A 25,270-nucleotide genomic window follows, 5' to 3' on the forward strand; every position below is an offset into this window, starting at 1 on the left:
CACAGGACCAAAGGCAGCTTACAACAAAGATATTTTTATATTAAGTAAGAGCTTGTTCCCACTAGGGGATACCCCGCGTTCTGAATCGATTTCAATAGGCAGCGTGCCCATTAGGATTCGGTTTAAACCTAGAACGGTTCTAGAGCAACCCGGAATCATTCCCACTAGAAATCGAATCCAGAAGCGGGATAAAATTTAAATTCGTGTTTTCCTCATTTAACGCGTGTTAAAAAAACACTAGGGTCCTACCTACTGTTTTTCCCTTGATTCGAGTTAGGAACCGGATTATTTAGATGAGAACGATATCGTTTCAATCGGGCTAGAAGGATGGGAGGAGCTGACTGCGATGGGGGCTGTCCTTGGGGGAGTTGCCCTTTCTGTCCCCATCCGTCGTGGCTGTCGCCATTTTTTCTTCCCTCACCCCTTTGTCTGCTGTGGTCTTTCAATAAGAGATAAGGATTATTTTTATTTTTTATTTTAATGGTTTACAGGCGCTTAATTTCTTCAGCGCTTTAAGCGCCTGAAGTCTCGGCTGCTCAAGCGCCTGCATCTGCAAAGGACTACAAGGCTTCTCCCGGTGGATTGCAACCTTCCCTCTGTGTGGGGAGAGCCCATTTCTAACGGAGGAGAGGCAAGAAGGGAAGGCTAAGAGGCATTCCCTGCCTGCTTGGGCTCTGATCTCGCCCAGGCAGGGAAGGGAAGGCTCCTCACGAGGAGGCATCTGATCTCGCCCAACTCTCAGATTCTAAGGTCTATCCACCTAGCCTCTGTTTTAGCTTGGAACTAGGGTCCCCTTTCTCTGCCTCCTTCTGCCATGCAGGAACTCCCTAATCAAAGGGCTCAAGCAGAGACTGGGTGGGCATGTGTCATTGGGGATGCTTTGACAGAGAGTTCCTGCGTGGCAGAAGGGAGGGATTGGACTAGAAGGCTCTTCCTGGGGTCCCTTCCAACTCTCAGATTCTAAGGTCTATCCACCTAGCCTCTGTTTTAGCTTGGAACTAGGGTCCCCTTTCTCTGCCTCCTTCTGCCATGCAGGAACTCCCTAATCAAAGGGCTCAAGCAGAGGCTGGGTGGGCATGTGTCATTGGGGATGCTTTGACAGAGAGTTCCTGTGTGGCAGAAGGGAGGGATTGGACTAGAAGGCTCTTCCTGGGGTCCCTTCCAACTCTCAGATTCTAAGGTCTATCCACCCAGCCTCTGTTTTAGCTTGGAGGTAGCGGCCCCTTTCTCTGCTTCCTTCTGCCATGCAGGAACTCCCTAATCAAAGGGCTCAAGCAGAGGCTGGGTGGGCATGTGTCATTGGGGATGCTTTGACAGAGAGTTCCTGCGTGGCAGAAGGGGGGGATTGGACTAGAAGGCTCTTCCTGGGGTCCCTTCCAACTCTCAGATTCTAAGGTCTATCCACCTAGCCTCTGTTTTAGCTTGGAACTAGGGTCCCCTTTCTCTGCCTCCTTCTGCCATGCAGGAACTCCCTAATCAAAGGGCTCAAGCAGAGGCTGGGTGGGCATGTGTCATTGGGGATGCTTTGACAGAGAGTTCCTGTGTGGCAGAAGGGGGGATTGGACTAGAAGGGATTCAAGGGATTCTGCCTGACTGTCTTGGTGGGAGACATGAAGAAAACCTATCCCATAGTTCCTCTGGAAAGAGCTTCGGTTTCTTACTAAATTCGCATTGCCAGCAGCCTCCTTCTCATTGATCTCTGTGGGCTCTCTGAAGGGATTCTCCCTGGCTGTCTGAGGAGACATGAAGCGGGGATGCTGCCCTGGAAAACCTATCCCATAGTTCCTCTGGAGAGAACTTTGGTTTCCTATTAAATTCGCATTGCCAGCAGCCTCCTTCTCATTGATCTCTGTGGGCTCTCTGAAGGGATTCTCCCTGGCTGTCTGAGGAGACATGAAGCGGGGATGCTGCCCTGGAAAACCTATCCCATAGTTCCTCTGGAGAGAGCTTTGGTTTCCTATTAAATTCGGAGGGAAAATGTATATAAGGCTGACAGCGCTTATGACGTTTGATCGTTTAAGCGCCTTGATTGGTTCATTTAAAAAAAAAACCGCCAAAAATAAATCGAATCAGAAACGGACACAGAGATGGAAACGATGTCACAGATACATCGATTCCGAATAATGCGGGTTAACGTTACGTCATTCTGACGTAGTATTGATTGACAACTCCAAATAAGGTATGGAGGAGAAGAATCGCTTTATTTAAACACCGATTTCATGCCAAGTGAGAACGCTTACTGAACGCTTGCAGGTAAAAAATCCGAATTAAACAAGCAGATGGGAACGATGGATAAAGCGATTCTGAAAGCGGGATAACAACTGTGTTATTTTAATTCGATTTTATTAAAAGCGTTTTATTTTAATTCGTATCAAATCCTAAGTGGGAACAAGCTCTATGAGTGTTTTTACATGAGGTCTTTACTTTCTGGAAATAGACAGAAACCCCAAAACATCTCCACATGTGTTTTGGGACCTTGACTTCTGGCATGCATCATAATATCATCTGTTTATGACATACAGTATATGGAGTGTGGCACTGAATTGGGGCTTTGTGAGCTCTGACTCCTTGGAGAAGTCAAGTATCGATGGAGACCACTTTAAAACCAAGGTTGGGAGGCAGTAGTTCTCTAAGCCATTGGTTACCCATCTTGAGTTTACACTGAGAAGCTTTAACAAATTTGCAACTAATTCATAGTAGTGACCACTATTAAGAAGTTTAAAAAATCAGAAGGCACTGGGAGTTAAAACTCATAAATAAAGACTATATATTCTATGCAAAATGGTTGTGGGCAGACTCTGAGCTGGCAATAATAAGAACAGTTTGGAGATCAAGTATTAACACATTGCGTTACAAGAAGGATTTGGCAGCACAATTTTGAAAAAAGAATTTCTTAAAAGAGGTTTTTCAATCTTTTCAATCTAGATTTTGACCAGTTTTTGCCAAGTACTAGTTTTGGTTTTCACATATTTGTATATTGATATTATAATGTGGAGCTTTAAATTAACTTCATATGATTTCTCTGTTCAAAAACTGGTAAAAAGTATTCCTTCACAGAAGACAAACTCAAGACCTAAGGACAATGTAAGTCTGTGAAATATAACTCAACTGTTTTAACTCTCACATAATTGCCCTATATGGACAAGGAGAAATTTGATCAAAATATGTAGAGAATTTTGAAAATTCAAGTCTGTTGTGTTAATCTGAAAACTGTTTCAATATATTTCAAAGTAAATTTCAACCACTGTAACTCCACATAGGTGCTGGAAGGAAAAGTAAATATCTGTTTTCATTTGAATGGAATCTGCTATAGATTGAAAACAATATTCTAATCTCAGTGTATGTAGATCTATTCTACTTGTTAAATGAGATTTGAATATACCCATTGCTTGATATTTATCATTTTAATACTTTCTGTAATGAAATGTTTTTGCAGTAGTTCAAAATATGTATGCTATTATAAATGTAGAAAAATAAATATCCATTGCTTTGCTAAATTAAGAGGATTGATTTCTTAGCGGTAAAGCATGTGTTTATGTGTAAAGTCACTGAAGAAAGCATGTTCTGCGTGCTTGATATAGTTCTCCTAGAGCAGTAAAGCAGAAAAGGACTTTTAAAAAAGATCCACTTTGCAGTTTAAGTTTTGCATGTCTTATGCACATTTCTGGCTGATTGCTTTAAAATTCTTTCATATTTCAAATTTCCAGTCCAGTTTCTGAGCTAGCAATCTAAAGAAGAAATTGGTACAGTGAACATTATTCACATGCCTTGTACTGATATACAGCATCAAAAATTTATTTTAAACATTTGCAGGTCCAATTGTTAAATAATCTATTTATAGCTAATATAATTGAGATTAATTATATGGACTGCTCATTCCTCCCTTGAGTTTTTCTGCAGTTCATACCCTTGTTTGATTCACACTGCCCTTAATTGTTTCATGCTGTAGCAGGGATATAATGACAAGAAGTTAGAGTTACAGAATTACCTGTATTGCCTCTTTGATGGACTACAAGGCAGCACAGTGCATCAGGAAGCTATCATTGTCCAATGCCTGGATTTATGCCTCCTGCAAGACCAACACTATTACAATGCGACAATGAAGTTGTGGTCCTCTTTTGTTCAAACCAGATGTCTCCTATCTTGTTTCTTCCTCTGCCCATGCCAACGGAGATTATTGCATCCCTTTAAAAAGCAACTCACCACTGCCAAATTGAATTCTAACTCCAGCTGCATCCGGATACAATCGCACACATTAGTATCCAATAGTATCACACATGTTTTGCTACCAACACTGCCGGTCAGGTGCAGCTCAGGTAACTTCTGACTAGAATCCACCAGCTGAGCTCAGATTCTAGACAGAAGTTACCCGGGTTGCACCCGGTCAGTGACATCAGTGACAAAACATGTGCAATAGTATTGGATACTAATATGTGTGACTGTATTTGGATGCAGCCCAAATTAGAATTCAATTCATCAGTGGTAAGCCGCTTTTTCAAGTTGTGCAGTAAACTCCAACACCTCAACGCTAGGCCTGCAAAGAGATGAAATATGTTTTGGAGTTAAAATCAGTTAGTGCTAAAAGTATCCTTCTTTATATGGAAACTAACTTTGGCAAATGAAAGAGCTGTTTCACATCTGTTTCACAGCCTAAAATAAATACAGTGTTGAGCAAGAACAATGAAAGGCTGCAATCTTCTGTCTCAGGTGTAGGCAGTACCTACCAGCCCTTGCTACCATAGCCAATGCTGAAAAATCATGCCTTCTGTGATCCAGCAGTATCCGGAGGCCCACCCAGTGCCTACCCCTGCTGCTGCTATGCACACACATATGACAGTAAGTCCTGTTCAACTCAGTGTGGTTTACATCTGAGTGAAGAACTATTCACGCTACAGAATGATGGCTCTGTTATTCCACTTTTAACCACCATGGTTCCATCCTATGGAATCCTGGGAATGGGAGAGTGTTTAAAAGCATCATTTTTGCCAAAAGGATTATTCCAGCTTGGCAAATGAGAGCTTTTACAACACTTTTATGAACCTCTCCCATGGTTTTACAACCAGAAGGGAATGAAAGCAAAACACATGATGTGGAGGGAGAAAAAAAAGTGTCTTTTCATTTGCCTGCCGGGTTTGTTTAATAAAGCGATAAGGCTCTTAGCCAGAGAGCTTCCCTGGTGAGTCCCCAAACTATGAAACCATGGCTGTTCAAGTGGAGTAATAGTGCTATATTTGTGTTGTGTGAATGAGCCCTAGGTGTGCAAAGGATTGTGCATACTTGCTCAGAAATAGGTTATGTTCAATGAGACTTACTTGTGTTTGATGATATTTAATTCCAGCTAGGTGCGTATACTTGCAACCCAAATGCAACAATTCTCTTCCCTTTGCATAAGATTTTCCTCAATCTTTCTAGAATATAGTTCTACAGAGCATCTACTTTGTGTGCAGAAGGTCTTGGTTTCAACCCATGGCATTTCTACATAGGGAGGGAAGATCCTTTCCTGAAACCCTGTAAATAATACTAAGCTAAATGGATTGGACTCAATATAAGGCACTTTTCCTATATTCCTTAGTGGATACTTGAGAGCATGAGAGCTCCTGTAGAACCTACATACAGTGGAGCCTTGCCCTACACGGGGATCCATTCCGGACACACACACACACCCTGCATAAGGCAAATAATGCGTAAACTCAAGCCCCATTCAATATCATGCTTGCGGCGGTGCAGTGCGTGTGCACTACAGGCGCACATGCCATTCAATGAATGGCGCGTGGCTTCCGTGTAAACCAGAAGCCACATATGGCACGCCTGCATATGGAGCAGGTGCGATGTACCTTATTGTATGTCATATAGATTTCTGCACAAGAGCTACTTTTATTTGGATCCAGCCAAAGGTTACTGCAGAAACCAGATCTGTCTCCTTTTCCTTACTAAAACAACTTTTTTTTTCCTGGAAAGTTTAGAAAGTACAGCTTTTTACTATCTAATTCTTGGAGACTCATTTTTCTCAGTAACTTTTTGCATGAAAACAGTATTTTTAAATGACGGATGACCTACATAGAAATTGTAAGGATCAGACATAGTTGTGACGCACTAAGACACATTGATTTTTTTGAGTATGCACCAATTTTGACCAAGTTAGAATCCAATTCTGTTTACAATATCAGCGCTTAGAACTTAGTAAAGCTACAATCTTTAACCCACTATTTGGAGTAAACCATGCAGTACAGTCTGCCCTTCCCTTATGCAGGGGATCCATTCTGGACCCCCTCATAAGGGGAAAACCGCATATGCTTGCACCCCATTAAAAACAATGAGGTGCATGCACACGGTACGCATGCCACGGGCGCATGCACCATTCATTAAATTGTACTGCAGCTTCAGCATATGCTGAAAGCTGTGGAAGGCAAGCCTGCGTATGGCGCGGGCTGACTGTATTTAACTTGATGGGAATTACTTTTGAGAGGATTTACACTGCAAAATTATTTTTGTAGATTCTAGATCACCATCTGATACAAAAATGCTGTACACTTTCTTAAAAAATAACTTCTTAGTCCAGATGTTTCTTTTGAATTTATGAGCATTTAACATCATTTTAAAGCCAAATTCAGATATGGGATTTTAGATTTAACAAGATCTCTGAAATGTATCTAATTTTTTTTCTGCTTGTAAAAAAACTACAACATAGTTACCTGGCCAAACTCTAAGATCCCTGGGAACCAAAGAAAGCTAAAAGCCAGTGCCCCTTCAATGTCTTAGTACAATCATTGGTGCCACCATAATACATTACACCTAGTTCCCAGTCCACTTCCTCAGCCCATCTGATTTCTACAGTCTAAGCTACCAGAACTTATATATGAATTTGGTCTTTTTCATTTCTGCATTGGGGTTGCACTGTGAAAAGACAAAAGTCTATTCTTAGGGCTGTTACACAAACGGGATCTGTAGCAACATGTTATTGTTTGGCACGCTATTGTTCTGAGTTCCAGGCATGACACTTCCAGGTCACTTCATCACACACACACACATTTTTGTCAGCCTTCCCTTTCTGCAGCAGATAATCAGCATTCTGTGCCCACTAACGTCTATGCTGTCTGAGGGATTATGGCACAAATAGTTATCCAAGATAGATTTTGCAAGTCCTCATTTTCATTGAACAGTTTGAGCTTACTGTCAACATGCATACAAGATCCGCCCCTCCAAAAAATGTTTTTCTACCTCCACTTTTAAATGTAGGCTCCTTTAACTTCACTGATCCCCCATCATTGTTATGGGTCAATAGTACTGTTTTGACTAAATACAGAAGGAACTTATTATTAGTATACAGGATTCTATTTCCCTGCCAGACAGGAAGAAATAGTGGTGCTCTCATATGCTACTTGCATGGCCCTGCCACAGCAGCCCTGAAGCTTTACAAGAACTGAAAGCAAGCCTTTATCTTAGAAGGTGCAGCCTGCCTCTGAAGCTGCCCTAACTAACATGAGATCCTTGACAGTCTAGGACTACTGCCAGTTGCACTACTTATGCACTTAAAATAAAATAGCTAATAGAAGGACACAGCAGATAGAACATTGGATTTTGACAACATCCAAAGAATAAGGAATATAGAGCTACAGGGGAAGGGAGGAGAAGGGACCTTATGACAGGACAGTTTTGTGGAAAAGGGAGTAATTGATTAACTTGACTTGAAGCCAAAGTTTCAAATAAATTCAAAATGTTACCAACTCTAGGAGGAGAAGAATTGCCTAGAAAACTGCATGGAATCTAAGAGGCCCAATTAGTTCTAGCTGCCATTTGAATATGCAGATATGAACAGGATTCTCAGATACAAGAAGAAAAAGAGTACTGAAGACGGTGGCTGGCGGAGCATACAATCCAGATGATACTCTAATGTTTTTTCATAAATTCAAATGTTTTTCATAATGTTGATCCATTCATTTTAATACTGTCCCAATACGTGTTACTATATCACATGCATCTTTCCTTTTGTGTCTGTGTTGAAAGAAAAGATATTTGCTGTCCAAACTGGTGGATATAGATTTGCAATTGAATTTTGTGCACAGACAGTCCCTAAACCTATTATATCCCACTTCTTCATGAAAGTGTTTCTATCAACATTCATAATTTGTCTGTTACAGGCATTCTAATGAGTATTTCCATAATCTGAGGGAGTTTTAAAAAGCAATTTATTATAATTCTGGGAACAAAATAATAATAATGTACCACTCTAACCTTGTTTTAAAATAGCACTTCATAAACTAGCATGTTGCCTCCGATCTGGTGGAGGACAATTGTAATATTTGACTGCCTATGCAGCCAGCTTCTATATATGAACGGTAGAAGGAGCACCAACTTCTCCTTTGCCTCCAGCCGCAAAATGTCTCAGGTCCCTTTCACAATACAAAACTTTAGCTCTTTACAATTATAGCGCTACCATTCCACATTAACTTTATATTATTTCAAAGATTTATATCCCACCTACAACTCCTATCAACCCCTGTCTAGCCAGTGTAGTTTGTAGTTTGTAGAATTGTAGTTAATACATCCAGGGTGCCTAGAGAAGCCTATCTCTTACCGCCAAGCACTCTCAGATGACAGCACTGATATCATACCAGAGATCAGTGTGATTTTTACACTACCAAATACTATAACCCATCACTAAAAAGAAGTATACACCTTTTCAACCCCAAGGTACTTTGCTGTCGCAATAAACAATATTGTCTGATATTTAATCTGTTGGCAAGAAAGCTAAAGCTGCTGTGAGTTTTGCTTTTCAGAGACAAGGTTAATGGAGCATAGTAAATGAGTTTCAGAAAATAAATCATTTTCTATGACTGTTAGAATACTAAAATTGCCAAATGGTATATTACTTAAACCAGGAAATTATGGTGGAACATTTCCTTAGGATAGACTGATGTTCATAAAATAGTCAACCTTAAATGAAACTCGAGGCTGCTGAGCAAAGTTTCAGATGTCTTTCATGTATTCCTCATCTACAAGGAAACCAAAAATAAATCTAGCATATCTGCATCTGTTCCTCAGTCCAACAGCACTAAAGAGCCCTTAAACAAAAATTAAAACCTCACCAACTGGAGAAAACAGTATGGCAGCAAGGCTTTGGTTTCTTCTCACCTTCCCTGCAGAACAGTTAAACTGTGGGATTTAGCTTTTCAGAAATACCGAACCATAGTAATTCCATATTATATAGGACAGGATCCATGCTATTCAACAAAGAATGAAGTATATCCCTTGCTTAAATATTGATCCCTTCCCTTCCAACAAATATTGTAGTGATTTTGAATAGGGAAGAAACCTTGTGATCCAAAAGTGCCCTTCTTTTCAGAGAAAGAGTCCTGCTAATAACAAAAAGGAGAGCCAGAATGGTGTAGTGGTTAGACTGTTGGATTTTGACTATGGAGACCAGAGATTGATTTCCCACTCGGAAATCATGGAAACCCATTGGGTGATCTAGGGCAAGTCACATTCTCTCAGTTCCAGAAAACCCCATGATAGGTTTCATCTTAGGGTTGCTATAAATAGGAAATGATTTGAAGGCACACAACAACAACAACAACAACAACAACAATGTAACAGAAGGGTATTTGATTCAACCAAGAGTCCATCTAAGAGAAGGGGAGAAGACTATTCTTGTGGATTTTCTCTCCTTGGTACAATTCCCCAATCCCTGCCAAGGAGATTTTCAGGAGCCTGCAGAGGGAAAATGGTATCAATGGCCCCTTTTGATGTGTTGCCCCAGATAACACTTTCCATAAATGACACTCTGCTCCTGAGTCTTAGAAGATTACTGCACTGGGGAAAAAACGTTCCCCAATGTGTTCTCATGGGTGCGAGCCCAAAACGTGATGGGAACCCGATGGGTCCCAGAATGCTAGTTTCCCGCACGGCGGTACACTGCCGTCGCTGCCGGACGTTCCCAATGTGTTCCCAATGTGTTCCCAATGTGTTCCCAATGTGTTCCCAATGTGTTCCAGGAGGCCCATTTCTGGGAACGCTTTTGAAAGCGTTCCCAGAATGGCGCCTCCTGGAACACATTGGGAACCCGATGGGAACGCCCGGCAGCAACGGCAGCGTTCCGTCGTGCGGTAAACTAGCGTTCTGGGACCCATCGGGTTTCCATCACGTTTCGGGCTCGTGCCTGTGAGAACGCATTGGGGAATGTTTTTTCCCCACTGCGGTAATCTTCTTAGGCTCCAGCTTCTTATATTTCTTTATAGCATCCCTTTCTAGGCATGTATTATTAGGCAGACAAGCAAAGGCATTGTACTCAAGCAAGTTGGACAGTATCTTCATTTATTCTGCATTCAAATGTTTTTGATCCTTTAACCACCACCACTCTTTATCAATGTATGAATATTTCATTCATTTATTTACTTTAACAAAATATTTAATTGAGAAGAGATTCATTTGCTTAATAAAGACTGGAGCTTGAAATAAACTATGTGATTATTTAGATAAGCACATACTGCAAAATTGTCTGGCTTTCTTATGCAAAGAAAGTAATCTTTGTAATAATAATGATGATGATGATGATGATGATGATGATGCATGGTTGAGAGTACTCCTCAAGATATGTAATAATTCTTAACTTGGTTTTATTTATAACTTTTTTGATACTTCTATTTTTAGTTATACGGAACCTATAGCATCTTTTCATTTCATGAAGAATCACTTATTTCCTTTTTATATTTTGTTTTCCTGTATAAATATTTTAACATATATCTCTTTTCCTTACAGAGATCAACAATCTTCATGTTGCTATTATAAGGTTTATTTTTTAATTTTTTCTTTTATTTAGATATTTTAGTTTTCCCTACCTTTGTTGTCTTGTTGAGTTTGCATTTTTATTTTTATTTTTTTAAGTAACTCAGTTGCCATCAAAATTTTGACTGGTCATTTTACAAGTTGCTTTAGTTTGAAAAGTAGAACAATCACGCATTGATGCAACAGAGTAATACCATTACTGCTATTAAGTACTCTTACACTGTTTTCTTTTCCTCCTCTATTTGTGTACTAGGTGGTTGTGAATGCCCTTCTTGGAGCAATTCCATCCATTATGAACGTGCTTCTTGTTTGTCTTATATTCTGGCTAATTTTCAGCATCATGGGAGTAAATCTGTTTGCTGGCAAATTCTACCACTGTATTAACACCACAACTGGTGACATTTTCCCAATCAATGAAGTTAACAATTATTCTCAGTGTGAAGAACTCATACAAGCAAATGAAACAGCCAGATGGAAAAACGTGAAAGTGAACTTTGATAATGTAGGATTTGGGTATCTTTCTTTGCTGCAAGTAGTAAGTGAATATTCTTTATAGGCTTCTTGTTTGCTTGATATAGAGTAAGAAGTTGTTTCCATTGTTTTTTCTTCTCAAAATATTAGGAGTGAATTACTTTTTAAAAACTAATTATCCAAGCTCCAGTATTAATAAATATACACAATGTGTGAGGTCATAGCAAAATTCTCTTTTTAGACCTATTATATCTTAAGTTACCTATGTGTACTTTGAAGTCTTCTTTGAAGGCTTGCTTCAGGTGCCTTTTCCTATGAAGCAGGATGGGTAACCAACAGGGAAAAGCCCTTTTTCATAGTGACATCATAGTTATACAGAAAGGTTTTCTTTATGCCATATTTGTCCTTTATGCACTAGGTGAAGTCCTTTTTCTTCACCCAAATCTTTTAAATAACTGATGCATCTAAGGCCTTTTGGTTTAACTCTAGGATTGGTATGAGTTTAGTTTTCTGTTTCTGTATTTATGCTATTTGGATTTTATAGTTTTATGGCTCCTTTTGTATTTCAGTTATTTTGTACTTGTAAGCAACAAAGAGAACTTTAGATTGTAAGGTGAACTATAAATGTTGCAAATAAATACATAAATAATAAAACATTAAGGTGTCTTATTTGTGCATTTAAAATGCACTATCTTTCATAATTAGTTTTTGTATAATTAATAAATTGAAAAATTGGGTTTTAAACTTGCAGCTGCTTTTGAAATATCTTAAAGATACAAGAGTGGGTACAGAATCAGTTAGTTGCACTTAATTCACATTGAAATCAACCAGACAAGACTGTTTTGTGCATTTGATTTCATTGGGGACTATGCACTTATTTTATAGTAAATCTCACTCATAGCTTGGAATTAATTTTACATTATTTGTTGTCCAGATTTTTTCCTAGCAATTTCCCCAAACTCATTAGATTTTTCAATTTATACTGAAGTTTAAAATTCATTAGTGTAGTGCCTCTCCCTCTCACGTTCAGTAAAGCAGGACAGCCTATTATCTGAGGAGGAGATATATTATAATTGGAGGAATGCATCCTGTGGCTCTGTTGTTGGGCAGGCTAATCTGTGTGATTTCTTTGGGGAGGCTGCAGGGAGTGAGGAGTGGAACCCAGTTAGAGTAGAAGTGGCTGGTTTGGATAAGAAAAGAAGAAAAAAAATGGCATGGTGTCTGGTAGAGGTGAAGTTAGTTAGGGTGAGTTGTTTGTCTGCTTAAACGAAGACCAAGGAGGTTATTGCACAGCCAGTTTTCCCTGGCCACACACAGGATGGAGCAAAACAGGTGTGTTACTGCACAGAAAATTGCTGCGGCACTGCCATCTGACCATCACCCATCCCACAGGTGTGCTCTGCTGGCTGATTTTGATGGTACAGAAGCCTTTGGTGGTATAGCAGCCTTAGGTGGCCTTGCGTACCACCAAAATCGGCTGGCAGAGCACACCCAGGGAACGGGTGGTGGTCATGTGGAAGTGCAGCAGCAGTTTTCTGTGTGATAACACACGTTTCCCCCCATCCTGCCCTGATTCTGTCCCATGCACGGCCAGGGCAAAAATGGCTGTGCAATAATCTCCCAAGACACTCAAGCAATCAGGGCCTTTACATAATTTAGCTTCTGAGGCCTGAAAGGAAGGTACTTCCTTGTATGTAAAGAAGGTGCTTTGAACTGTTCTGGGGTTGATGATGCATTTTAACTCTCTTCAGTAGCAACTCCTCTGTTGATTATAGTTTGGACTACATATTTTATCATATGCAATCTTGCATAATATTCAGCATGAGCTGCCATGAATCCTTTTGTAATCTTGCTCACAAAGTGCTATACACTAGGATAATTAAGTAAAAGGTTTTTGCTAGCCACATTTATTTCTCTCTTGCCCTCTTCCTTTCATTTCTGCTTTTTATCCATCCTCTTCTTCTTTTTACCCACCCACCTTTTAATTATACTGTTGGAGATTATCACATTGCCCTTTCCTGTCCTTTTCTCCCATAGGACTCTTTCACATGGAGGCACTTACTGTTGCTAAAATGCTAGCAAAACGTTCCTGAAGCGTTCCTGAGATAGCCGGTCACGCTTCTTAATTGTCATTGAGGCGTCCCGCTTCTCTCCCGTTGTCAAAGTGTTCGCAGAGCAGCCATTTCTTGAATAACGGAAGTTCCCGTTATTCAAGAAATGGCTGCTCCATGAACGCTTTGACAATGGGAGAGAAGTGGGACGCCTCAATAACGATTTAGAAGCGTGACTGGCAATCTGACCTTCGCACTTCAGTAACGCTTCAGGAACATTTTGCCAACAGTAAGCCTCCGTGTTATAAAAGCCATAGAAAGAAAACCTTTTAGCATCAGTAAAATTTTTGAAAACTCTGTAATACTCACCATGCATTACTGCTGTAATATTGTATAAAAAGTGTAATACAAAACAGAGAATAGTATTCTGTGTTCCGAGTTTTATATGTTGAATATTTTTTTTCAAAAACAGGCTACATTTAAAGGATGGATGGATATTATGTATGCAGCAGTTGATTCAAGAAATGTAAGTAGTTTTTATTCCTTGCACTGCTAGTCATTGGATTTTTATGAGATAAACCTATCATGAAAGAAAAAATAATTTCTGTTTAAGTTAAATAATGTTTCCGTTGTTGAGATATCAAGTTAGCAATTAAAAATGAAGCGAAAGGCCTAAATCCAACATAGCATTAGCAGAAGAAAACAGTGCACTAGTAAAGTTTCATTGGTTTTTCAACTTGTATAGGATTTGATTGAACTATTGTTTGTGCAACTGGTTGTGCAACTGGTTTCACAAGTTTTCCAGATGGAAAATGTCTTTCATTCCTCATATGCACAAGGTACAAAACTAAGTATCCACAATGCTATTTGAGGTAGCGGAATGATACACAGGATATTAGTCATAATCCTACAAGTTTTTTAACTAAGTATTTCATTGCAAATTTTTCAGACCTTTTCCTTGTTTTGTAGGTACTTCAGCAGCCCGTCTATGAGGACAACCTTTACATGTATCTTTACTTTGTTATTTTCATCATCTTTGGGTCATTCTTCACTTTGAATCTTTTTATTGGTGTCATCATTGATAACTTCAATCAACAAAAAAAGAAGATAAGTATTTACATAGATCACTGTAAAAGTCCAACATACCTGCATGTTTATGCAAGAGGCAATAGAAAGTGTATTTCTCTTTAAATAAGGAAGGAATTACAGTATATTGTGAATTTCTGAAAGCTGTTGAGTTTTTAATTCTATTTTCACTCCTATCTACAAACATTATAATTTTCTGTTTTCAAAGTTTCTGTTATGCTAATCTCCAAGAAACTGAATTGAACTTTTTAAAATTGAAATCTTTATTCTGCTATGAATTAATGGATTCAGTATATTAAGATTGACCAATGTTGTTAGAAATCTGCAACAATTTAGGGCCCGAACAGACAGGCCAAAATAAAGCTGCTTTGGGTCACTTTGGAGGTATGCTGTTTAAATGATGTATGCATCCTAAGAGGTCGAAAGCCATGCCAAAGCCATGCTCTAGTCCTAAGGACTGCAACATAGCTTTGGTGCACCTTCTGGCCTCTTAAGATGTGTGTGTCATTTAAACAGCATACCTCCAAAGTGACCCAAAGGAGCTTTATTTGGGTCTGTCTGTTTGGGGCCTTAGTTGTAAAAACTAGTTGAGCCAATTATTTATTTTCGTTTTATTATGAATACAGTAAAATACAGTATAAATGCAAATACATTTAAATGATCTATGAGAATATGATTGTAACCAATTTTCATATCATGCCCTTACTTTGGAGGTCAAGACATCTTTATGACAGAAGAACAGAAAAAGTACTACAATGCAATGAAAAAGTTGGGATCTAAAAAGCCTCAGAAACCTATACCGAGACCTGGGGTATGTAAAACCTCCCAGTATTTTCTACCCTAAAAAATCAATTTGAAAAAGAGATAATGAGTTGTGGAGCAAGTGAGGAGTGGGTTTGGCTGTCTGCTGATTGTAGATGTCAGTCAATATTGGATTATATTTAAAATATGTTTTTCCTTTCTGGACAGCATGCATGTTATCTGGAAATAATTTTTGATTTAAATATTCACTTAAAATAAAATGCCATCTCTTCTTTTTTATATTTCAGAACAAATACCAAGGAATGGTCTTTGATTTTGTAACAAGACAAGTATTTGACATCAGTATTATGATACTTATCTGCCTTAATATGATCACTATGATGGTAGAAACAGATGATCAAAGTGTACAAACAGAAGAAGTTCTATATCGTATCAACCTGATATTCATTGTCCTTTTCTCTGGTGAATGTGTTCTCAAGCTAATTTCACTACGCTACTATTATTTCACTATTGGATGGAACATTTTTGATTTTGTGGTTGTCATCCTCTCCATTGTAGGTAAGAGCCAGTCTAAATAAAATTAGTCAGATGTCAAAATGGGTTTAAGACGCCCCACACTTAATTTTCTTGTTTATTCTTCTTCAACCCAATAAAGCTGTCAGCAATATTCATTTCCGTAACTACACTTAGGCCTGTTACAGACTGCCAAAATAAAGCTGCTTCGGGTCTTTTTGGAGGTATGCTGTTTAAATGCTGCATGCATCCTAAGAATCCGGAAGCTGCACCAAAGCTGCACTCCAGTGCTTAGGAATGGAGTGTGGCTTTGGCGCAACCTCCAGACTCTTAGGACTCATGCATCATTTAAATAGCATACCTCCAAAGAGACCCGAAGCAGCTTTATTTTTGCAGTCTGTAACAGGCCTTAGTCCACATAATTACTCTTTGCTGTATACTTGGCCACCGTATAAGTACATTTGATAGAATTTGCATCAACTATTTGTGCATGAAATTTATTTATTTATTTTGGTCAACTGACCACACCAACTTACTTACCATGCTTCCCACACATATGACAAGCACTTAATGCAACTTATGTTTAGCATAGGTCCTTGTTTTATCTGGGGAAGAAAATTTTAGACAATCTACAAGTTGCTAGAACTCAGCAATCAGGATTTCCTCCATGTCCTAGTTCTTTTGCTGTCTAACAGCTAGTAGATGTACTCAAATCTGCAAGTGTTAGAAAGGGCTTTAATCCCTGCCCCTGGGGTTCTTTCCCTTTCTCTGTCCTCTTTGTTTTCTATTCCTTCTTATCACTGGCTTTCTCTTTTGTGTTCCTTTCACTGCTCCCTCAGCCCACTCCCCATACTTATCAGGCAACAGGACTCTCTTCCATGTATTTCTTCACTGTTTAAAGTAGAGATGATATTTCACACTCGTGATGTCAAACTCCAGGTCTCTAAAAAACTTCTGCCAAATTTCATTTAATTGTTAAATAGAGCAAGGACAAGAGTGAGAGCCAGCATGACATAGTGGTTTGAGTGTTGGACTACAACTCTCGAAGTTTGAAAGTCACTCACTGAATGGCTTTCGGTAAATCACACTCTCTCACCCTCAGAGGATGGCAATGGCAAACCTCCTTTGGACAAATCTTGCTGAGAAAAACCTCAGAATAGGGTCACCATAAGTCAAAAATTACTTGATGGTACACCACCACCACCACCACTATAAGACTGAACCCTAAAAGACCCCACAGGCCAATGGCCGAGATGTCAAACAGGAATTTCCCAGCACTGCTTTCTTAACCTGCCCTTTCAGGAAGGACCAAAGCCACTGCAAAGCAGTATTTCTAAGTCCTGTTCTGGAGAGGCAGCCCAGACAAACACAGTGATCAAGGGTATCAAGAGACCCTGAAAGGAGCAGCAGAACTGAAAGGAACACCCTCACCATTTGCTTTCAAAGGTCATTCACTAAAGTGACCAAAACAACTTCCATCATTATTACTTCAAGAATTTAGGTAATATAGGTGCGGGACAGACCACCCAAAAAGGGCGGCCTGCCAGTGCCTGTTTTTCCACTGGAGGGAAGCCGCAGCTGCCAAACCACATGGCTACCCGCCGGTGGAAAAAGAACCCGTGAAAAATGAGTTCTCAAGCCACGGTGGCGACGTAACAAGTGTACCATTGGTGCACTCATTATGTAATCGCCACACCATACCGTGCAGACGCCGTGCTGTGCTTATGTAACAATGGCGGCACCCATGTATACAGGGCGCCAACATTGTTACACCCTCGTCACATGTTAGGGTTGCTGGGCGTGTGGGCGCTCTGCCCCCCAGGCAACCCTAGCATGTGACAAAGATGTCAGTAAGGGCCCGTATGTACCAGGCCTCAGGAATGTGGTTATAGCTGCATACTAATGCCAAAGTGTTTTTGTTCAGCTAAGTGGGCTGTTACCATTTAAAGCATAATGACCTCTTTAAATGAATTAGACACAAAAGGAAATATGCCTTTTAGAGTTCAAGTAACAAAGTAAACCTGGTTTTTCCAAGTTATATTCCTATAAAATGTGAAAATAAAAGCGTCAACTTCTGACATTCCTGGCTTATTCTACTGCTCATAGACACACTGTATAAAGATGGGCAGTTTGCAGTTCAGTTCTGTGCGTGTTTACACAATAGTAAAACTTCCTTTGTTCTGTGGGACCTCCATTTACATAGGATTGTAACCACAGTTCTTGAAAGCTCATTGAAATGAAGATGTACATCAAAGTAAGTCAGCGACAGTTACAAACCATGAGATCTGATAGTATTTTATTTTATTGTTAACAGGTATGTTCCTGGCGGAGATCATTGAGAAATACTTTGTGTCCCCCACCTTGTTCCGAGTGATCCGACTTGCCAGGATAGGCCGGATCCTGCGTCTAATCAAGGGTGCTAAAGGGATCCGCACTCTGCTTTTTGCCTTGATGATGTCTCTTCCTGCCTTGTTTAACATTGGCCTCCTCCTTTTCCTCGTCATGTTCATCTATGCTATATTTGGTATGTCCAACTTTGCCTACGTGAAGAGAGAAGTTGGAATCGATGACATGTTCAACTTTGAAACATTTGGCAACAGCATGATCTGCCTTTTTATGATTACCACCTCTGCAGGCTGGGATGGCTTGCTGGCACCCATTCTCAACAGTGGGCCTCCAGATTGTGACCCTAAAAAAGACCATCCAGGCAGCTCAGTCAAAGGAGACTGCGGTAATCCTTCTGTTGGGATTTTCTTCTTTGTCAGTTACATCATCATATCTTTTTTAGTTGTAGTGAACATGTACATTGCTGTCATTTTGGAGAACTTTGGTGTGGCGACTGAAGAAAGTGCTGAGCCTTTGAGTGAGGATGATTTTGAAATGTTCTATGAGGTGTGGGAAAAGTTTGACCCAGATGCTACTCAGTTTATGGAATTTGAAAAACTCTCAGAGTTTGCGGCTGCCCTGGAGCCGCCTCTTCATTTACCAAAACCAAACAAGGTTCAGCTTATTGCAATGGATCTGCCCATGGTAAGTGGGGATAGGATTCACTGCCTTGACATTTTGTTTGCTTTTACAAAACGTGTTCTGGGAGAGAGTGGAGAGATGGATGCTCTCCGCATACAGATGGAAGAACGCTTTATGCAATCCAATCCTTCCAAAGCTTCCTACGAGCCCATTACAACTACATTAAAACGAAAACAAGAGGAGCTATCTGCTGTCATTATCCAACGGGCTTACAGACGTTACCGTCTCAAACAAACAGTACAGCAAGCTTCATTTGTATATAAAAACAAAATAGAAGGAGGGGCTGGCCTGCGCATCAAAGATGAAATTCTTATTGACAAGATAAATGAAAACTCATACACAGAAAAAACAGACCTAACCATGTCAACAGCTATTTGTCCACCATCCTATGATCGTGTAACCAAGCCCATTGAAGAAAAACATGAAAAAGAAGGCAAAGATGTACAGAAGAAAAAATAAAATGCGAGTTAGAAACTCTGATTGGGTGACAAAATTGTTTACAGCCTGTGTAAGTGATGTAGTTGAGTCAACAGGACTCCTCTAGGTGGTATATGCCAAAAGGACAGTTTTTACAAATATACTGTATCCTTAAGGTCAGTGCCTATAACAAGACAGCAACCCCTTGTCATCTACATGTGACTGTAAAACAGGACGGCAAGCTTGACAGGAGGTTACTGTTTTCATTACCAGCTGACACTGCTGAAGAGGAGGGACAAATGGCTAATCAGACTGTAGGGGACCAGTTAAAGGGGTTGGGGAAAAAACCTAATATTTTTTGTGTGTTAAACATAAAACACTTAGTACAGTCAGTGTATCCACTGTTTGCATTTCAACTGCCACGTTTGTCATCTTTTTACAAAATCTGTGTTGGTGGATTCCATCTTTTTTTTCCCTCCTCCTTTTTATTCACACATTGTGACTATTTTTGTAGATTGGGTTTATGTTGGGGAAGGGGATAAGTACTGTACTGCTTTACCGGTATGAGGACCAGATGTTCTATTATATGACTCTCTTATATGCACACCAAAAACGATTTGCATGGAGGCATGCTGCACTTATAGATCATGCATGGAGGGAAAACATTACATCACAAAGAGCAACAGGTTTTGAACAACTCTGTTAACTGTGAGGGAACACTCCATTCTGAGGTGCTTGACAATTGTACTCATGTTGCGTTATAGCCAGACAAATCTTTCAATGCCTCTCCAGTCCCCTCCAATCCACAATAGCAAAACAAGTGGATTATTTTTGTACAAACAGTTAAATTTCAGCCAGAGCTGGAGTCAGGAAGAGCCGGTCTTAAAGTCCTTGTCAATTTCCCCCCGTGTGGTATATTTAAATCAATGTGCCCTTAAAAAGAAAAAACAACAACTGAACTGACCAAAACCCCTTTATGAATGTGTTCTGCTTTTATCCTGCAGTATTGTTTAGCCATCTTCAGCTCTCAGCAAGATTGCCAATGTATGTGTTTGATGAAGAGCCCTCTGTTGTGTAAATAGTAATTTTACCTGTGGTGCACGTTTGAGCAAATGAATAACGACCTGAGCACATTTATTGCATCAAATATGTACCACGATAGGTTTAGTGTGCAAGCTTTCAACAGGTAAAATTATGTATTCTGTACCATTATAGATAGCTTGGATCCTATCGATGCATGTTTATATCGCCTACTTCCTTCAAGTGTCTGGAAACTTAAATATGGGAAGCCATATGACAGAGGTAAAGTGAGAGAGAGAAAAGTGTTCAACAAGACCTCATTCCTTCATACCATTAAGCAATATTTGCAGCTACTTGAGAGATTTCCGTTTGACATTTTTAAATTTTAAGTGAAGACAAATCTCATGTATAGCCAGACTGTACAGATATGTTGCAAACTGCTAAACCTGTTGAAAATAATGTGGTTAGAATTTTATAAGCAAATATAAATATTGTAAAAATCATTTTATTTTATTTTTGAGCATTATGTACATAAAAGTAAGAAATGAATTTTATCTTAAGGTTGATGTTGCAGCCTTTTGGGTTACATTCTGTCCATAGCACTTTTTCCATGGAAGAACTACAGAAAATAAGAAACGAAGAAGAGACGGGTAATTGTAGCTTTCTGCTTTTGAAATTCTATTTGCAAACATTTTTCAAGGTGCAATAATTCAATAATATGTTCAGGAAAGAGTCACAGTTTGCTTGCTTCCAAACAGCTTTTCTTTGCCGTTGGAAGAGGATGTAATGTTTTGTTTAAATTTCTAGCAGTGCCTGCATCAGAAAATGTAGCCTTTTTTCCTTTCAAAGAACCATGTTGTTTTCCAGTTTTTATTTATGAGATTCTGTTCATTCATTTGACTCCTGCTTTAATAGAACTGTTACAAATATATCTTGGGTCCACTGTATTTTTTCACAGACAAAATAGCAAAATTATATAACCAAACACACCAGGACATTTTACTTTTCTTACACAGGATATGTTACGTATAGATTTCTTTTAATAAACTATCAACTTATACTGTATTGGTGAACTGCATGCAGGAAATGCTACTAATATTCTAAATAATGCTATACATCATTACTAATGTGCAAAAATAATAAAGATTAATTTTTTATTGTAATTTCCTTGACTATTTTTCATATCTAGGAGAATATGAAATTCAGCCTCTGATGTAAATAAGAACATAACTAAAGTGGTGATGCCAAGCATGTTTGCATGGAACAATGTTCTAGCGATATTACAGAGAGTTCATGCCCAATTCATCAAAGGAGACATGCAGATCACATTTGTGAATTATGTTCCATCTTTATGACACCCTGCATCTGGCACTAGGATTTACATATTTCATAGACCAGAATTTTCCTTTCCAGCTCCCATCAAATCTTCAGCATTGTAACAACCATTTGCTCACCTGCAAGGAGAGAGACGGCTGTATCAGCACTAAGCATCAGATCATCTGGACAGTTTATGCAGACATGTTTGTGCATCTGACTGTTTCACAACTGGGACCAATGTATTGGAGTACAGAGAGCAAACCACTTTTTAAGACTTCAGTCCTATATTCCCATCCACTGTTCTGAATTACTCTCTGATGTTGTGCTGGGAGATTTTCAGAAGGGGGAAAAAAGTCGGGAGTAGAAGGTGTACTCCCGGCATAATTGCATGATTGTGCTGAAGATTTTCAGACAAAGCTGTGCTCAACACAAGCACAACACCAAAGAGTAATTCAGTACAGTGGCTGGAAGTCCTGTGATTGGTCTGGAGCATTCCCGGATCTTCACCGGATAAGTCCTGGATTAACGCAACATTGTCTGAAAATCTTCAGTGTGATTATGTCTGGAGTATGCCTTTTATTCCCAGGTTTTCGCCCCTATCTGAAAATCTCCTTTGTCTATACAAGTCAGAGTCTGAAAAATTACTTTTTAAAAGTAATTGCTATTACTGCTTCAAAATCCAAAAATTAATTATAGTTCAAAATGTGTAAAATAACACTTTGTATGTATGTACTTTCAAGTAAGTACTTGTTGTCATATGGTGACCCTACTGATTTCATAGGGTTTTCTTAGGCAAGGAATACTCATTGGTGGTTTACCATTGCTGTCCTTGGACTAAAACCCCATGATAGGTTTGCCTTAGGGTCACCATAAATCAGAGATGACTCAAAGACACATAAAGGTTAATAATAATAACAACAACAACAACAACAAAGCAGCAGCAGCAGCAGCAGCAGCAACAACATTACTGCTTCAAAATCCAAAAATTAATTCTAGCTTGAAATGTGTAAAATAACACTTTGTGTGTATGTACTTTTAGGACCCTTGTTGTTGTGTGGTGACCCCACTGATTTTACATTGTTTTCTTAGGCAAGGAAAACTCATTGGTGATTTACTTTGCTTTCCTCTGCAATACACTCTACAACCCCCAGTATTCCTCTGTGGCCACATGCGTTTGCGCTTAGCTTCCAATATCATATAGGATCTGATGCTTTCAGGGCATTTCTTTGTTATATGAAAGTAACAAAAACGGTTGCTTTCTTAGAATTCTACAAGCCGTTGTTGTTGTTGTGCGCCTTCATGTTGTTCGCCTGTGGTATAAAACACATCTAAATGGCAAGACCTTATACACACTGCAACCATGGCAGTAATTTTTAAAAACACACAGCTATAGTAATACTACAAAAAGGAATTACTTCATCCTGTATTATGTTACAATCATAATGTTATTAAGCTACACAGTAATTATTGTGAAAAGGAATTCATTTCAAGTAACAGTTATAACAAGTTATTTTTAAGCATTAGGACCAGTGCTTTGAACAACAACTTTTTTAAAAAAAAAATAGTATCTTCCTTTAAATTAATCTTTAAAGTACATTTAATTAGTTTAAGGACCTCCCTTGCCCTTTGTGTTGGAAATAAAAGCTGCCTTTAGAAAACTCTTTAGGATAAATCCATGATTTTAGCATAATGGTGACCATCTAGATATGTGACCATGCATAAACAAAAGAAAGAAGGGGATTGGAATTTCGATTATTTCTCCTAAGTTCTTGTGCAAAATATATTATTTCCTTAATTAATTTTTATATACGCATGCACTAGGCTTCTGCACTGAAATGATGGTCAAGGCTTTTTGATGTAAAAACAATCCTAGATTTAGACTACGAGGAAATATCAACAGGGGGCAATTTAAGTCAACTGAAATGTGCTGTCACATAAGAGGAAGGTTTGCATGGAAACTGTAACCAACCCAACTTGAAATATGAAAATATTAACAACTGAGCAGTGCTACACAAAGTGATACCAGTCTGCATGCTTTCTGCGAGTGGTCCATGGTGACCTTCCAGGAAAGAAAGAAACGGTTGTAGTCAAGGAGGAAAAAACTATGATGCCAGTCCCGACACTTTAGGAAAAACCAAAATGCTGGTCTCCCACATCAAATAGCCTACAGTATAATACACTGCAGGGGGTTGTAAACCCATTCCTGTCAGGGGGCATTCACACTTACTTTTTTGTACCAAGGAGATGCAGATCTCCGTGGCAACACAATAATGTTGATGTTCCTACTACATTTACCACAATCAAATCTCTCCAAGGCATTTTAACCCGGTCTGGCATTCACAGTGCACCGCTCTGCTTCAGTGTTATGGTGCCTCATGGCTGAGAATGATCCCAGCGATTCAGATTGATTCGGTAGCACATTCACACTACCAAAGATCCAGATTGCCCCAGCCATGAAAAAAAGACGTGGTTAGGTACCTGGTGCAAAATGTACCAGGTTAAGTGGGCTTTTCACCACACTGCCCGCTGCAACCTGCATTTGGGGCTGGTGCGAATGTTGTGGAAATAACCTGGGCGCGTTAAAGACAGCCCAGAAGGGGCAGTCTCGCACCGCTGCTGGTTGCTGCGTCCAGGAACCACAGCATCCAAACCACGCGGTTTCCAGACGCAGCAAAGAAGGAGCATGAAAATCGCGCTCCTTCCTCGGTCTCGGAAGAGACACCACGAGGCGCTAGTTGTGCACTTGCGGCTTCTGCCATGTAACGTGCAGACGCAGAGCGTCTGCTACGTCAAAATGGCGGCAGCCGTGTGGAACAGCTGCCGCCATTTTGATGTCATTATGCGCGAGGGGCAAGGCGCGTCAGGAAGTGCTGCCCCTCACACATAATGATGGTGCGATGACGGCGCTTCATGGGCCCGTCTGTAACACACCCTGGTTTCACACCAGGTTATTTCTATAGTACGAATGGGCCCTTAGCTTCTTTTCTCCCCAGACTGTCATAATGGCCTTATTAGCACTTGAAGATTGTTATTTTTTAAAAGCATGAAATTCAAAAATAAATGTTCATTTTCCACATGAAATAACATATGAGTTAGAAAGAGTGTGAATACGTGAGGGAGGCAGAGTCTCAAGAAATTCATAACATGTATTTCCACTCCAGGTAATTGACTGAGTTACTTTAAACATCTTTAGCCCTTTAAGCACCTTTTGAATTGCTTTTTAATATCCCAAAGGACAAAAAGAAAAGCACAATCTCTCTAGTGCCAGTGCTACATCTTCCCCACCACCACCACCACACCTACTCCCAAAAACATGAAAAACAGAGCTTAACATTGGGTCCAAATAGACAGGCCAAAATAAAGCTGCTTCAGGTCATTTTGGTGGTATGCTCTTTAAATGATGCATGTGTCCTAAGAGGCCCGAAGCCACAGTAAAGTCTTAAGGACTGGAGCACAGCTTTGGCGCATCTTCTGGCTTCTTAAGATGCCTGTGTCATTTAAACAGCATACCTCCAAAGTGACCTGAAGCAGCTTTATTTTGGCCTGTGTGTTCAGGCCCAATTTTGATCTATTAAATGTGCATATAGATTAAGATACCATAAAAGGCTAATGTAACTATCCTTATATTGCCTTCAAATGTCTCTTAAAATCACCCATGGCCACACCTGGAACATCATTCCATCCAATTGTCCAGTTTGACAGTCAATCTCGATTAATCCTCTGTTGTACTTTTTAGCTGCTCTTAAAATTTCAAAATTTCCCTCTCCTCCTCCTCTCACTTTCCCCTTCATTCTCAGTTTACTTCACTTGCTGCAAACTGAGTT

The 25,270-nt window shown here is 39.6% G+C and overlaps 1 protein-coding gene across 6 annotated transcripts in view; it reads left to right on the plus strand.

Annotated features, from left to right (window-relative positions):
* The window catches only part of LOC121931903 (sodium channel protein type 1 subunit alpha), a 167,833-nt gene extending 146,579 nt beyond the window's left edge, over positions 1-21,254 (plus strand). For all 6 annotated transcript variants that reach the window (XM_042470043.1, XM_042470066.1, XM_042470058.1 and 3 more), the window contains 6 exons: positions 11,036-11,317; positions 13,777-13,830; positions 14,274-14,411; positions 15,097-15,201; positions 15,440-15,710; positions 17,980-21,254. In XM_042470043.1, coding sequence (XP_042325977.1) covers positions 11,036-11,317; positions 13,777-13,830; positions 14,274-14,411; positions 15,097-15,201; positions 15,440-15,710; positions 17,980-19,151 — 2,022 coding nt within the window. In that variant the 3' untranslated portion in view covers positions 19,152-21,254. The remainder of the gene's footprint in view (positions 1-11,035; positions 11,318-13,776; positions 13,831-14,273; positions 14,412-15,096; positions 15,202-15,439; positions 15,711-17,979) is intronic.
* The last annotated feature ends 4,016 nt before the right edge of the window (positions 21,255-25,270 follow it).

The sequence above is a fragment of the Sceloporus undulatus genome, chromosome 1, assembly GCF_019175285.1.
Source record: "Sceloporus undulatus isolate JIND9_A2432 ecotype Alabama chromosome 1, SceUnd_v1.1, whole genome shotgun sequence".
NCBI lineage: Eukaryota > Metazoa > Chordata > Lepidosauria > Squamata > Phrynosomatidae > Sceloporus > Sceloporus undulatus.